Source organism: Plasmopara halstedii (assembly GCF_900000015.1).
Source record: "Plasmopara halstedii genome assembly, contig: Scaffold_117, whole genome shotgun sequence".
In the NCBI taxonomy this organism is placed as follows: domain Eukaryota; phylum Oomycota; class Peronosporomycetes; order Peronosporales; family Peronosporaceae; genus Plasmopara; species Plasmopara halstedii.
This window is the reverse complement of record NW_020187038.1, coordinates 121,198-135,173: the sequence shown is the minus strand read 5'-3', so window position 1 is coordinate 135,173 and position 13,976 is coordinate 121,198. Positions and strand designations below refer to the sequence as shown.

The following is a 13,976-nucleotide window of genomic DNA, read 5'->3' as shown; positions in this document are numbered from 1 at the left end:
GTGGTCACACCATGCCCATCTGATGTGACACACACCCCTGTTACCAGGGTATGTGTAATCCCGTTACACCGAGGCATCGAAGGCGAGGCTTCAGTGATGCACGTGTAGTGGCACATGACCCACCGAACACTGCTCACGTTACAAAGCAGTTGCAGCATGCCAAGAGTGGAATGGTCGAACGAGGTCCCGAGGCATCTTGGGCGAGGCCCTTGTGTGCACGTGAAGTGGCAAGTAATTCTCTGAACACTGTTCACGTTTCGAAGCAGATGCTAAATGTCCGGATTGGCATGGTCGGACGAGATCCGAGGCATCTTAGGCATGGCCCTTCAGATGCACGTGAAGTGACGCTCATCCACTGGACGAAAACTGCGGAAATAGAAGCACTTCGTCGGATGTTGTCAATAACATCAAGGCTACGATGGAGCAGGGATTGGGGACACTGGACGACGCCGAGTGCGTGTTCCCACTGGTCTCGATGAGATGTAAAACCTCTATAGAGAGGAGACGGCGAAGCCGTATATTATTTCCAAGACGCAGGGTATCGACCCTGACACAGAGCGTGTTTACCGTAGACGATGGCGCACAGCTATACACCCTTGTCAACGGTATGACGGGAGAGAAAGACGGCGACATCACTCGCGAGGTTATTCCCGCGGTGGGTTCTCTTCTTGAGCTGGACTAGATGTCCTTCAAAGCGTTTGGTGGTGCCTTGAAGGCAGGAAATTCAGTCGAGGTGGTCTTTATAAGACCGAATGAGGCGATTAAGTTGTCGTCGCTTCCGGGTGAAGCTTTCCTGGGGGACACCAAGAGGGTGCTGAACGCACGAAGTGGATCGTCGATCCTGAAAGATCCCTCGGATCCGTACTATAGTTTGGTATAGGAAATCCGAGACGTCGTTTCCAAAGACCCGCACGTCGGTCCTACCTCCGGACCAAGTGGTGCGTCATGAGATTGACCTGGGTCCGGGAACCAAATACTGCGTAACACGCCAATGGCCTCTGCCCAAAGAGTAGTGTGACATCATTGACGCTTTTTTCCATGCGACGTACGAGGCAGGAATGGTGCGTGAGAGCAAGTCTCCCCGATCGACACCCACGTTTTGTGTCCAGAAGCCGAACGACAAGTGGCGTATCGTTCGCGCTCACAATAAGCTAAACGCTGCCACCATCCCGGCACAGACGATTCAACGTGATATATCCCGCTGATAGCGGTGAATACTCCGAGCGGGATGCTCTGGGAATGGCTGGTGATGCCCAAGGGCTGTCAAATACACCGGCAACGTTTAATCGTCTCGTGACGCAGTTGTTCAGGCACCACCGGGCGTATGCACAAGCATACCTTGACGACACCTCCAATGACAAGAACAACATCGTCCATTTAAGAGTGGTTCTCGAGTGCATGTGCACAAATTTTAATGCAGACAAGTGCATCTTCGGCGCCAACAACCCCCCCCCCTCAAGGGTGCTTCATCCGGATGCTTGGCCTTCGAGCAGATTCCGCTAAGATCAAGGCCATTGTGGACTGGCCGATTCCAAAGAACCAAAAGGACTTGCGAAAGTGGCTTGGCCTCGCCAACTACTTGCACAAGTACAGCGAGAAATTAGGTGGAAATGGCACGACCATTGTCTTATCTCCCTAAAAGCATCAGGAATGGTGTTGGAACACCGAGCATCCGAGACTTTTGACAGAGTCAAAGACAGCCTTCTTCATGTTCCAATACTGGCGTCGCCAGACCCCGATCGTCCTTTTAGTGTCATTTATAAGGCTTCGGACTTTGTCATCGGTTGTGCACTGCTGCAAGCAGACACCGAGGGGTGAGATCGGGTGATCGCGTCTGAATCTCGCCAGCTCAAGGCTGCAGAGAGGAACTGTCCAGTTCACGAAAAGAAAGTACTTGCGATGAACTTTCAATGTCAGGGTTCGCCTGCTCGGATCCAAAGCGTTCGTGATGTACAAAGATCATGCGTTATAACTCACTGCGACTCAGTCGCCTTCCTTCTTGCAGAGGATGGCCAGGTGGTCTCCTTCTTCGCTGGATATAACTTTGAGACGTAGTATAAGCTAGGAAAGCAAAATGCTTTGGCTGATTCATTGTCACGCAGACCGAATTATAAGCTTGCTCATATCACGACAGTGACGTCGTCAGCGATGGATTTGATCCGCGCCACATACGCGGGTAATGGTATGTGCGTAGCGCTGCTACAGGCTTTGAAAACTCGGACAAGAAATTGTCGGCGTTTGCGCGCCCAATTACACCGATATTCGTTGAATAACGGGTTGCTGTATTGTAGCACCGATTCGACGGATACTCCACGAATTTTGGCTCCTCGCGATGAGGACTTGAAATACCATATACTCAATGAGGCTCACGACAACGCACTCAGTTGTGAAAAAACGTACAGCTCTGTGAGTTGCCACTACTGGTGGCTCAAGCTGTACAAATGGACGAGCGCATATGTGCGCACGTGCGAGACGTGGAAAAGGGTGAAACCATCTCTGAATGAGGCGCCGCCAGCTGGCCAGTTTACCTGTACCCTCCATGAGTATGGACTTTGAAAATGACTTGCCGAAGGAATCGGTGGGCAACACAGATGTCGTGGTCTTTGCCGACCGTTTGGACAAGATGATTCATGTTGCGGCGATGCCGGACACCATCGACGGTGTCGGTACAGCGATGCTGTTTGTCGATCGTATCTTTCGATAACATGGACTCAACTTGGACTCCCGGAGTAAATTTTCTCATAGAGACCCACGCTTAGCGGGGAAGTTTTGGTCTACAAACTTTAGGGTGCTGGGAACTAAGTTGACTATGTCAGCAGCGGACCATCCGCAGGACAATTATTAGACTGAACGCGTGAATAAAGTCGCCGAGTACGCTCTTTACAGATAACCATGCAGCCACTCGTAGAGTCAGCTCTGAACAATGCAGTGCATTCATCTACCGGCTACACGCCGTTCTACGTGAATGGGTTTGTTAATCCTCGCCTACAGCACCAACCCATGGCTCCGGGCTTGAATAGCCGAACGGCTAGCTGATGTCAGCCCCCTCACTGTCCGTAAGGAAGTCACGTTCACGACGCGATGGCTGAAAGCCAAGACATGCAAAAAGAATATGCAGATGGAAGAAGCAGAAGAGATGTGGAAAAGTTTGAGGTCGGGGACCTAGTTTAATGAGATGCTAAGAACCTTCCTACACATGCGGTCTCTGTTGTCTTTAAGAAAAGCTCCGACCAAGCTTTTCGAGCCATTCAAGGTAGTGCGCTAGCAAGGACTGCGTAGATTCAGTGATTTCGTGCGTTTGTGTACCTTACGCCATACTTTCCGAGAAGGATTCGCCCACACCCAGTATTTTATTTGGGCTTGCTTTAGCCGTACCAGGATCCGACGCAAGTGAATGCGGAAGCGTTGGCGTCGCCCAAGCGCGCTCGACCATCCAAACGTTAGACCAGCAACTGGTTCTGAGCACGGAGTGCGGCAACGTTCGTTTCCAACGGCGCAAGGCGCAACACTGCCGCAAGAAATGACGTATTCGCCTGCTCAACGGCTAGGAGCCGCTCCGACTGAGCACGATAATTCTCAATGCGTGGCAGTCGGCGCAGAAAGTGCTCCTGCGTCTCGAGGTCTTTTGTACAGTGGTAGGCGACCTCGGAGAGATGCTCGGCAGAGCGATGATGACGGACTTTGTCCTCCAATGCTCGAAGAGCATCGCGAGTTACCGGACGGCGATCGACCAAGTCGTCATCGCTCACCGCCGACTCTTCTCAATGAGAATGGCTGCGTCAACTTCCACGTGGAACGCCTTGTAGTTCGAAGTCGTCGTTGGGGTTTAACCCAATTTCTTATGGAGCGGCGGGAATACCTAAACTCCGAGAACTCTTGGGAGTTTGCGATGCCACTTCGGCAAGACTGCCCAGACGTCGTAGACCTTATGATCAGAAGGATCATGACGCTTCCCGTCGTCTTGCGCACCGCGCTTTTTGGCTGTAGCCCGGGAATCCGGAGGGCCATGAGCTGAGCTCAAGCTATGGCCCTGAGCTGCTGTTGCAGTAGACTCATCCGTGTGAGAAACCACAGAGCTCGCAGAAGCGTTATGGATTGTTCCATATGTCGCAGAGCGACAATACGCAGGAAGTCAGCGTTGCACCTTGAGTTTGGCAAACTCAAAACTAAGATGGCGTCTACGCGCACGTCCGCTTCCTTGTGACTTTGCTGTAAGATAGACAGCAAGGAAAGCAATCGGCATCGCTGCAACCATCGCTCAAAGAGTTCATCATCATCTGCGGCGGTTTCGCCAGGGGCGAGCACCACAGGAATAGTCCTCGTTGCGGGGACAGGAGCGCCTCCATTCTAAGCGCGCAGCACCGATCCATTGGGATTTTTCGGGGTGCCAAAAAGCGAGGCTCGGAGAGCTTCCGCTGATCAAGTACAGCTTGTGTAGTGGCCGGGGGCCCGACTTCGTACGATCGAGTGATCGAGCCTTTTGCTTCAGTAGCGGAAAACGCCGAGCGTAAACCGTATTCTTCACGATGGTGTAGGACCGAACGTGGATACGAGCGCATGAGAGCCGCCCTGTGGGCAGCCTTTAACTGCTGCTCCTGTTCCTTGTCGAGGCGATTCGTAACCATACCACTTCTCCCGGAAGACGATAGGTCGGGGAAAGGACACGGTACCCGCAAGGTTCGAGCTGAGCTCACATCGCGCCGTTTGGACCTCATCCTCCTCGTCTATCAATGCTGGGAAAGGAGTACGACTCGTAGTCAGCTTCCTCCAAATCCTCGACGAGGAATTCTGTCGCCCGGTGCGGGCACGGTGTGTTGCGCTCGGTTGCCGGGGGCTTGGGATGTGCTTTCGTGAAGCTGCGAATGTACTGTCCGGAGATGTGCCCTGTGCAGAAGTAGAAGAAGGGCTTTGCCCTCGGAATCAGCTAGACTGCGTGTTTTGCGTGTCATAGACACATGGATCACTGAGCGGAGAATGTTTAAGGTTGTTCTTAAATACGTAATGGTGTCTCAGATACGCCAGCCTCTCATGAGGTGAAAGTTTAATGTGAAATGTGATTATTCACAAATTCAATGGAGGAACGGGGTAACACGTTCCCTTGTATGAAAGGGCGGGTCACAAAAGATGGTGTGACCGTACATAGGTATGGATTACTTAAGTTGGTGTAATCATACAATGGTGTGGCTACCATGTAACAAGAAGTCACTACGCGGTAGGATTGCTAGTAGTTATCATCTTAATTAGGCTTTACTATATGATTAAGTATTACTTTAATAATCAGGAAAAGCTAAGGTTTTAGATACTGGCGGCTCTGCCGCAACTAAAACACTTAAATATAGTTGCTTGACCAAAAGAGCGTCTCTACCTTGGTTAAGGTATTAAGTACTTGGAGGTAGCGAATTGCGATCCGCTACACTCTCACTGGTTCATGTAAAGAACGTAAATCGGTGACCTTAGCTTAGCATTCGCTAAGCAAATAGCTACGGCAGCCCCGCTGCACAAGTTCCCATAGAACATAGGGTGTGTTCGCTATTTCTTTGCGATATTAGAAAAGACAAGAAATTCACGTCGTGGTGTGGAAGGGAACAGGTTACAGTCAGTACGTACCCTACATGTACGTACGTGCATTTTAGACTTTTTATGCGATTATGACAATCACAGTCGTACAATATTCACATTATTCTTGAAAATCTCAGAGATACCTATATTGGTACAGTAAAACCTGTCTATACATGTTGGGACTGGGGTACAGTGTTTAATTTAGAGAGGGTTTTAAATAAGGAAGGGTAGCATATGTATGGTGCACAACATGGGTCCATATATATCGGTCAATTTAGAGCGGGTTTTAAATTAAACAGGTTTAATTTAGACAGGTTCTACTGTACTAATGAAGCGCAAAATGGATTTTTATTGGATAGAGTAACAATTATCATATGTACATGTTTATGGAATCTTAAAGAAAGTAAGCATTTACTTACTGTAGTTCCTCTGGGTGAAAAGTGCAAACTTATCTACTGCGCATTATGAACGTGAGCCCTTTGAGTCAAATCTTCCTCTGTGCAGGTGCCCGGCAGCCCCGTTGCAAAGTATGACAAAGCGTAAATTAACACGCGAGATTATAATTATATAACTACCTATTTTATCTCGGCCATCATTTTTCTATCTGTTCAGATTGAATTCAATATTTTTCATACATGCAACCGTTATGCAATAGCCACTTCGGTGGTCAATTGAAGAACTAGAACGATGCAGAGAACACTAGCATGACGCCAACGCAAGGATGAGACGCATCAATTGAGAAGTCGCAATATCCTTGCGTAGATATTTTGATGATAACTTGTCTTGCTTCTCTGCATTTCAAAATGTAGAGTTTGGAAGACGGACTTGTTCTCCTTCCGACCAATTCTGATGTACAGGTCATGTGAAATCATATTGAAGTTCATCAGGCGTAATAGATGATGGCAGATTGAGGAATAATTTCAATATAAGAGCATGACGGCAAATTTTGGCAGTCCGTCAGCGTCACCAGATAAAATTAAAAAGAACTGCTCAAGTCAGAATTTAAGATGTGATTCCATTTGCGTTCATTGTGACGGCCAACTTGTCCATGAACCCGAAGATTTTCTTTCACAAGAGCGTAAATTTCTGCGAAAAACAACGTCATTCGCTTCATGCGTATATATTCTAGCCATGAAACTAGTCGGTAATCGTTCTGCACCTGTCGCATTCACGCCAAGCTTTAACTTTTTTGTTATTCCTTATTCAATTCACCCAAGGCTTTGAGAGCTGTGCTATTTTAAACGGCTTCTTCAAATAAATTTTTGTCACAATTGGTCAATTCTTCTCACAGATTTGATGACCTACGACTAATTACGATCGCGTAGAAACATCTCGTGATGATGTCCGAACAACAAGAAAACGTGTCACCATCGCGATGAACGAAGTAATTGCATTTGCATAGCTAAGACCAACTTCTAATTGAAAGAAGGCACATGTTCTGACGCGATCCCACGCTGCAAGGAAGAAACACTCCACATGTTAACAAATCTCCGCTGCATACTTGTACGTGTTTCGAGAGGTTTATGCACTGTAATATGTATAGGACACGTTGCCCGACAGCACGCCAGTACGACTTTTACCGTCAAGTGTCAAGTCTCAAGGATCAACGATCGCAATGCGTTTTTTCTACAAACTTGCATTGATGACCACTGTTGCATCTCTCGCATGCAGCGATACTGCTCTCGCCTCGACAGATCTTATGCCTTTCAACGTCGCTGAGACTCAGGTTTCGACTCATGACATCGTCTCGGCTGGAAGGAGTCTACGGGCGGAGGACACATCGACATCTATCGATAACTTGAGAGATCCCACCATGAAGGAAAAGATTCAATTCAAACTCTGGTACACTCGGGGTAAAACTCCTGGACAAGTTCACAGGGATTTTTTTGAAGGCTTGGATGAATCCATCATCGTCAATAATCCGAACTATGAAGTCTGGAAGATGTACGAGGCTTACTACAACAACAAGAAGGGCAACGATTAGGCATTAACCCAAATTGTAAGGATAGTATGATTATACCTTTACTTACAGCATTTGTACGCGCTTCAATCGAAATTTATATTTTTACTGACAAGAGGTTGTGCCGTCGTTGATATTGTTGTATCGCTCTCGCGGTTTCGTCAGCGTGTCACCACTCTCTGCGTCTGTTTTGCTTAATGACCCCGATGATCTCCTTTCCAGCTCACGCTATCATTCTGCTTTTTCTGCGTTGCAAATGTGCCAGAAGCTGTGCTGGCTGCAGGCTTACCCGCCGAGTCATCTGATCCACTAATTCATGTGCTAGTTCGCACTGCAACGTAATGATCAAATCTGACCATTTAAGGTCGGTAAGCTTGCCTTTTTCGAAAGAGGTTTAGCTATTCTGTCAAAGGGCACCCCATGAGCTTCTTCCGGTACCGGCGCATGAACGAACATGGATCTATTATTACGCCATACTAGGCTTACTCCACTCACGCCTGACCTACAAGCAGTAAGTTATATTTGCTGGACCAAAAGCTTTCAGTTTCAGTAATTCAAATATTTTGGCAAGAGACCTAGAAATTCAAACCTGAATCCAAGACGGACGACAAATCAGTTGGGCATACAGCTACCGTGTGAGCATCTTGGCCGCGTCAGTTGTGTGGGTAGAACTGTTGTTGAAATCGTCAGCATGCCGCAAGGCAAATTCCAGTTAAATAGTAATTCACGAAGTAGTTTTCGTTGCTCCACCTCTTATTGTCGGAAATAAACAGCAACATACATTACAATTCGTATAGTCGGAATCTGGCCAACTGGTATGCAGTAGCACATACATTCTCTGATCTAGTTATTTTTAGTCACAGAAATCAAGTCTTACGATCAGGACTGCAAAACTGAAATAGAAATCGCAAACCTACATTTGAGTATCGCAAATAGCACCTATAGATAACTTGGCGCATTTCCATAGTGAACAACTCGGGTGTAAACAACAGTTATCTCACCTCTATCTAATGAATGGATCAGCTCTTATTCTTCACAAATACACAAGATAACGGATCATTTAGACACTCTCTAGTTTATTAAAGTCCATTTAAGCAAATATATGGTATTGATTGATGCACAGTCAAACAAATCATTATAGACCAAGAGACGAAACGGGCTAGGTTCCCCGTGTATGAATAGTTTACATTATGCTGAAAGCTGATTACTAATGCGTATGCCTACGGTTAAATCGAATCAGTGATAAGTACGCAGTCTTCTGTTGGAGTCAAAGGTGATGTCTTGTCTTGAAGCTGGATTTGCGGTATGGTCTTCACCTGGGTATACCGTGGCTAATACGTCACAAGCTATGGATCACAAAAAATGTAAGGATTGGTACCACGTTCTTTGCTCCTGGGGCTCTTGAAAGTCATCAACTTAGCAAGTACCCTCATTAATTAGAAATGAAGTTTTAACGGCTGTGCAGTACATGGGGATGTCCAAATTGAAAGCAAATACATTTCTTAGTGTCTACAGTAGAGTTCGGAAGACAGAAGCGGCAGTGAGCCGCGGTTACAATCGGAAAAACGATCGTATATCGCCGTCTTCAGAGTAACTCTCTATTAAGACAAAAACAGAAGGTTGAATGGAATGACCCCCATAGTATGTCTGGTGGGACGGCTACAAACAGCTATTATCTTTTATTGCCGTATACTCTGGAGAGTTTGAGCGACTGTTCGTCGTGGTCTCCCGTGCCAGAGCAAGTGGTGCCTGTAATTCGCAAATATAAAGGCTCTGAAGTGCAGGAGGATGACTCATTATTGTTCCCACATGAAGGTACTGCCGAGTCAGCACTACGTGCGATACTTTCACCGTGGTGATAGATACTATTCAATCATGAATGAAGTGACCGGGGCGTTCTAGGGGCTACAAGGTCTACTCTTAGCTACGGTAGAAGCTATTATAGAAATGATGTTACTATTCCCCAGGATTGCGTACAAAAGTTGCTCGAGGACGAATTTTTCCGATAAATATGGTCGTTTCTGAGCTCATCATCCATCATGGACGGAACTGTCTTTGAATACACTCGTAAGACTCTAAGTGGAATGGATTCGACAGCTACCCTAAAAAATCCTACGGGTACACTTTAGATTTCATTTAGGATATACCATGACATGGTGACAGGAGACCTACTGTGTGTGTTGCCGACGGAAAGCATGTTGTGTCTTGACTTCTTGAGCCAAATTGGCATCACGCGGCAATGACGCTTTTAGCGAAAATACTATGACGCCATTGATGCTTTCTTCCGTGAAATACACGAAGAGGGTTGGCGAGAAAAAGTATTTTTTAAGCCAGCTTTTCGGCAGATAGGATACACTTAGAGCGGTCTTTTCAACGATACTCGTTTTTAATTTGACTATACGGCTTTAGAGCACGTTGCGCATTCCAGTCCAAGCCATACTCTTGTCCTTGTTCAAGTGACATGGAAGGAGTTGGGGTACCCTTGGTCCATCAGTACCGCAAACTGAGGTATTGACGAATAAGATGTTCCTCATTTGTCTTCACATGAGTGGATGCGCTTGAGCGGATTCGAGGCGTCATCGGAGACGCTGCAGTAGGTGGCATACTGCAGTCACCTTTTTCAAAACCTTAGAAAACACAACCGTCAGTTTCATGCATCGTGAGATTATGAAATCTCGGAAGCAGGTCGTAACCCCTATTTCTTCATACTGAACGATGCCATTGAAATCGAACGAGTATTTGTACCGTGATGGAAAGAGCGAACCTCTTTCGCAATGGCTTGTCGAGTTGGATGCAGCAATCACTGCAAGAAAACTGCGAGGCAGCGTTGTTCGCGATGTCCAACCTTGCGGGTCGTGCAAGGGGTTGGGCGTATGGGAAGCGTTCAGCCAATTTAAACTGCCTTCCTAGCTACGAACACTTCAAAGTCAGGCTAACGAAGGCGTTTGGGCCGCGACAAAGTGAATTTTGTGCCCATGCCGAGCTCTTGAAGCTTCGTGAAGGTCGTTACGACTGACACTCGTATGCATATCGTGCTCGATACTTGGTATCAAGCATTGTCGACGAGCCAATTGACGTTTCAACGCAAGTTGTACGTTCATGGCGGGCTTGAATGATGGTTCAATCCGGAATCAATTGTTTCGTGGGAATCCCAGGACGATGGATGCTGCCATCAACCGTGCGATGCAAGAATAGTTCAAGCAGCCAAGTTCAATGGTTTCGTACCGGGGCAAGCGCGCCAGTCCATCGGTACATGTGATGATCCAAAGCTAATGGACATCTCGTACATTTCTACACCTGGAAGTGAGCGTTCTCGCAACGATGGAAAGCGTTTCCGTTGTGGGAAGCCGGGCCATATTGCCCGGAACTGTTGCCGAGTCGGCAGCCGACACAGGGTGCTCGTTCGGATAACCGCGGACACCGTAAAGATCGCCGGTTCGAGCAATTCAAGAGTCAACAAATTGAAGCGACCAGTAGGGGCGGGGCTCCCTACTGGGCCCAAGAAGATTAATGTAGATGATGTGGATACACAGAACTTCGACCCTAAAGTGCATTATGCACATACAGTTTCCACTATGGGTGATGGAAGTGTCAGGCAAAGTGCGACTTTTATTGTCCGAAAAGTCTTTGTGGGTGGGTTTGAGAATCTGCTACGAGCTTTAATTGACACTGGAGCGTCGAACAACTTTGTTCGAGCGAAAGTTATGACTGGGCATGGTCTTAACCTGTCCAATGTGAAAGAAGAAATGATCATTCGTTTAGCGAATGGAATGAAGATGCCAAAGCAAGCCATTCGCTTGGCAATGAAGTTTGAGGATTTTCGAGGTAAAGACTAGTTTATCTTACTCGACCTCGATGATAAGCTTGATATCATCCTTGGTATGCCATGCTTGAAGCGTTGTCAGCCTAGCATTGGCTATCTGAATATGAAAATTATCGTCAACAAGTCATGCAGCGCTAACTTGAGCTGAACGAAACAGTATGGCCATATGCATCTGTTGAAGAAGTCACAGATGTCCCAAGTGATATTGTGGTGTGCGATGGACCCCCATGTTGACAGGACAAGCCCAGGAAGACGAAGGTAAAGACGCTTACTGGGGGTGGAGCAATCAGGCGCCAGAAAAGAACTGTCCCCTTTGCTATCGACACGGAAGTCAAGGTCGATGGTGATGGTATTTGCCTCTGATCCCACATGAGATGAATAAGAAAGTCACCAAAAAGAGTTTTCCGTCAAAAATTTGCGTGCCCCCCTGATTGAGGTACAAGCTGAATTGATGAAGATAGTGCTCAAGAACAAGGCACTTTTAGCGTGGTTTATAAATATTGTGGCCTACAGCGTAGAAAGTGACGTCGAAGTTATGTGTCACGTGAAGATTGAAGATTCTCCAAGTTCAAAAAGAAAATTGTGTTTTTGCCTTTGATGAGCAAGAAGACGCTGTGCTGGCAAAAGGCGAGATTTTGCAAATATGTGCGATCGTCGAAGAAACTATCGACGATGACATCAATACTTCAAAAGTATTTGATGAGAAGACACGGAAGAAAAGATTTATTGATTAGTCGTGGGAAACTTCACGCTCGAACCCCGTGTATGGACTTGTCAAGGAATATGCTTGTATATTTCCAGACAAGGTGCCGGACGAATTGCCATCTGACAGAGGCATTCGTCATGAGATGGACATACTTCCTGGTACGAAGTGTTGTATCACACGGCAGTGGCCGTTACCAAAAGAACAAATCATCCCAATTGACGAGATCTTTACGCAGCGATAGAAAGCTGGTCACGTGCATGACAGTAAGCAGTCCACTCTTCTGTGTGAAGAAAGCCACAGGTGGTTGGCGCATTGTCCACAATTTATCAAATTGAACGATGAGACCATACCTTCACAGACTCCGGTCTCACGCAAGGATATGATTTTTGCTGAAATGGTTGGCAGTACTATTTTCAGTGCGATCGATCTGAAAGATTGTTTCTATCAGATACGAATGCGCGAAAATGAACTGCAGTCAGAATCCCAGTGGTATGCTGTGGGAATTGTTAGTGATGTCACACGGTTTGAAGAACGCTCCCGCTTCTTTCAACAGAATGGTCACGAATCTTCTTCGCCCATTGAGTGAGTCCACACCGAGTTACTTTGACGATATATTCGAACATAGTAAGATCACTGGTGAGAAGTCAGATGTTAATGTTCATCTCGATCATCTTCGTTAGGTCCTTCAAGTTATGCGAGAGAATAAACTCTAAATAATTAAAAAAGTGCATTTTCTTTGCACCAGAGATCCCCGTTCTCGGTTGCTTTGTGAACAAGAATGGAGTTCGCGTAGATCCAAAGAATGTCAAAGCTATCGATGATTGGCCTGTGCCAAACAATGCGGAACAGCAGAGACATTAGTAAGGCTTGGCCAACTATTTGCACAAATACACATGCAACTATGCAGCGTAGATGCAACCCCTAACGACTCTTTAAAAAAACGTTAAGTGGGAACGGTCAAAAGATCATCAGGCGGTAATTGCCGGAGTAAAGAAGAGCTTTAGAGAAGTTCCTGTTCTTGCGATTGCAAACCACGATAAGCCTTTTATGTGGTCCGCGATGCAAGTGATTATGCCATCAGTTGTGCTGCGATGCAGCAGGATGATGAGGATCGAGAGCGAGTTGTTTCGTATCAGTCGCGACAACTCCGGCCCGCGGAATGGAACTATCCAGCTCATGACAAAGGGCTTCTAGCAATGAAATATGCTCTAGTTAAGTTCCGTGTGAACTTGCTTGGAGAGGAGCACATTGTGATCTATAGATATCATGCCTCACTGCGTACGGCAGTAAAAACTTCTCATGTATCGCAAAGAATGGCTCAATGGTTCTCCTTCTTTGCGGAGTACAACTTTGCTGTACACTACAAGCCAGACAAGACGAACATCTTAGCCGATGCGTTGTCAAGACGTCCGTAGTATGAATTGAAGTCTAGGAGCGAAACATGCACGAGTCATGTCGACAATGCAACGATGTTCAGACGATCAGGGGGCAAGCAACGAAAACAGTGCGCCAAGAAATTGTCGGAGGATATGAGTCTGATGAGGCATGTCAGAACTTGTTGAGGTATATTCAATAACCCTTTCGACAAAGCACTGCAAGGTCTTTCGTCTCGAATAAAATTGTGTGCTCACCGTTTTGGAGTACACAACGGATTGTTGTACAATGCGGTTGAACACGGGAATACAGCACGATGTGTTGTTGAAAATGACGATGGTTTGCGTCATCGTCTTTTATATGAGTGCAAGACAGGTGGCCATCTCGGATGTGAGAGACGTTTCTCAGTCTGTCCGATTAACATTTATAAGTGGGACCGCAAGTATGTGAGGACTGGTGAGTTTTGCCAAGGAGTAAACCCATCGGGTTCCACTCAACTCCCACTTCCGTCGTTGGCAGTACCAACTGGTAGCTGGAAGTCTGTGAGTATGGAC

The 13,976-nt window shown here is 46.8% G+C and overlaps 2 protein-coding genes across 2 annotated transcripts; one reads left to right on the top strand and one right to left on the bottom strand.

Moving 5' to 3' along the window:
* Positions 1-6,108: 6,108 nt before the first annotated feature.
* Positions 6,109-7,176, bottom strand: PHALS_15110 (uncharacterized protein). Its single transcript, XM_036407145.1, has one exon. It carries the CDS (start codon positions 6,419-6,421, stop codon positions 6,239-6,241), a length of 183 nt encoding a protein of 60 aa, XP_036263525.1. The 5' UTR covers positions 6,422-7,176; the 3' UTR covers positions 6,109-6,238.
* Positions 7,175-7,543, top strand: PHALS_00620 (RxLR-like protein; the record flags this gene model as incomplete). Its single annotated transcript, XM_024718057.1, has 1 exon — positions 7,175-7,543. One exon carries the CDS (start codon positions 7,175-7,177, stop codon positions 7,541-7,543), a length of 369 nt encoding a protein of 122 aa, XP_024586845.1.
* Positions 7,544-13,976: the final 6,433 nt, after the last annotated feature.

Excerpts from the sequence above, each read along its gene's own strand:
- PHALS_15110 (XM_036407145.1), bottom strand. The coding sequence starts at position 6,421 with ATGACCTGTACATCAGAATTGGTCGGAAGGAGAACAAGTCCGTCTTCC.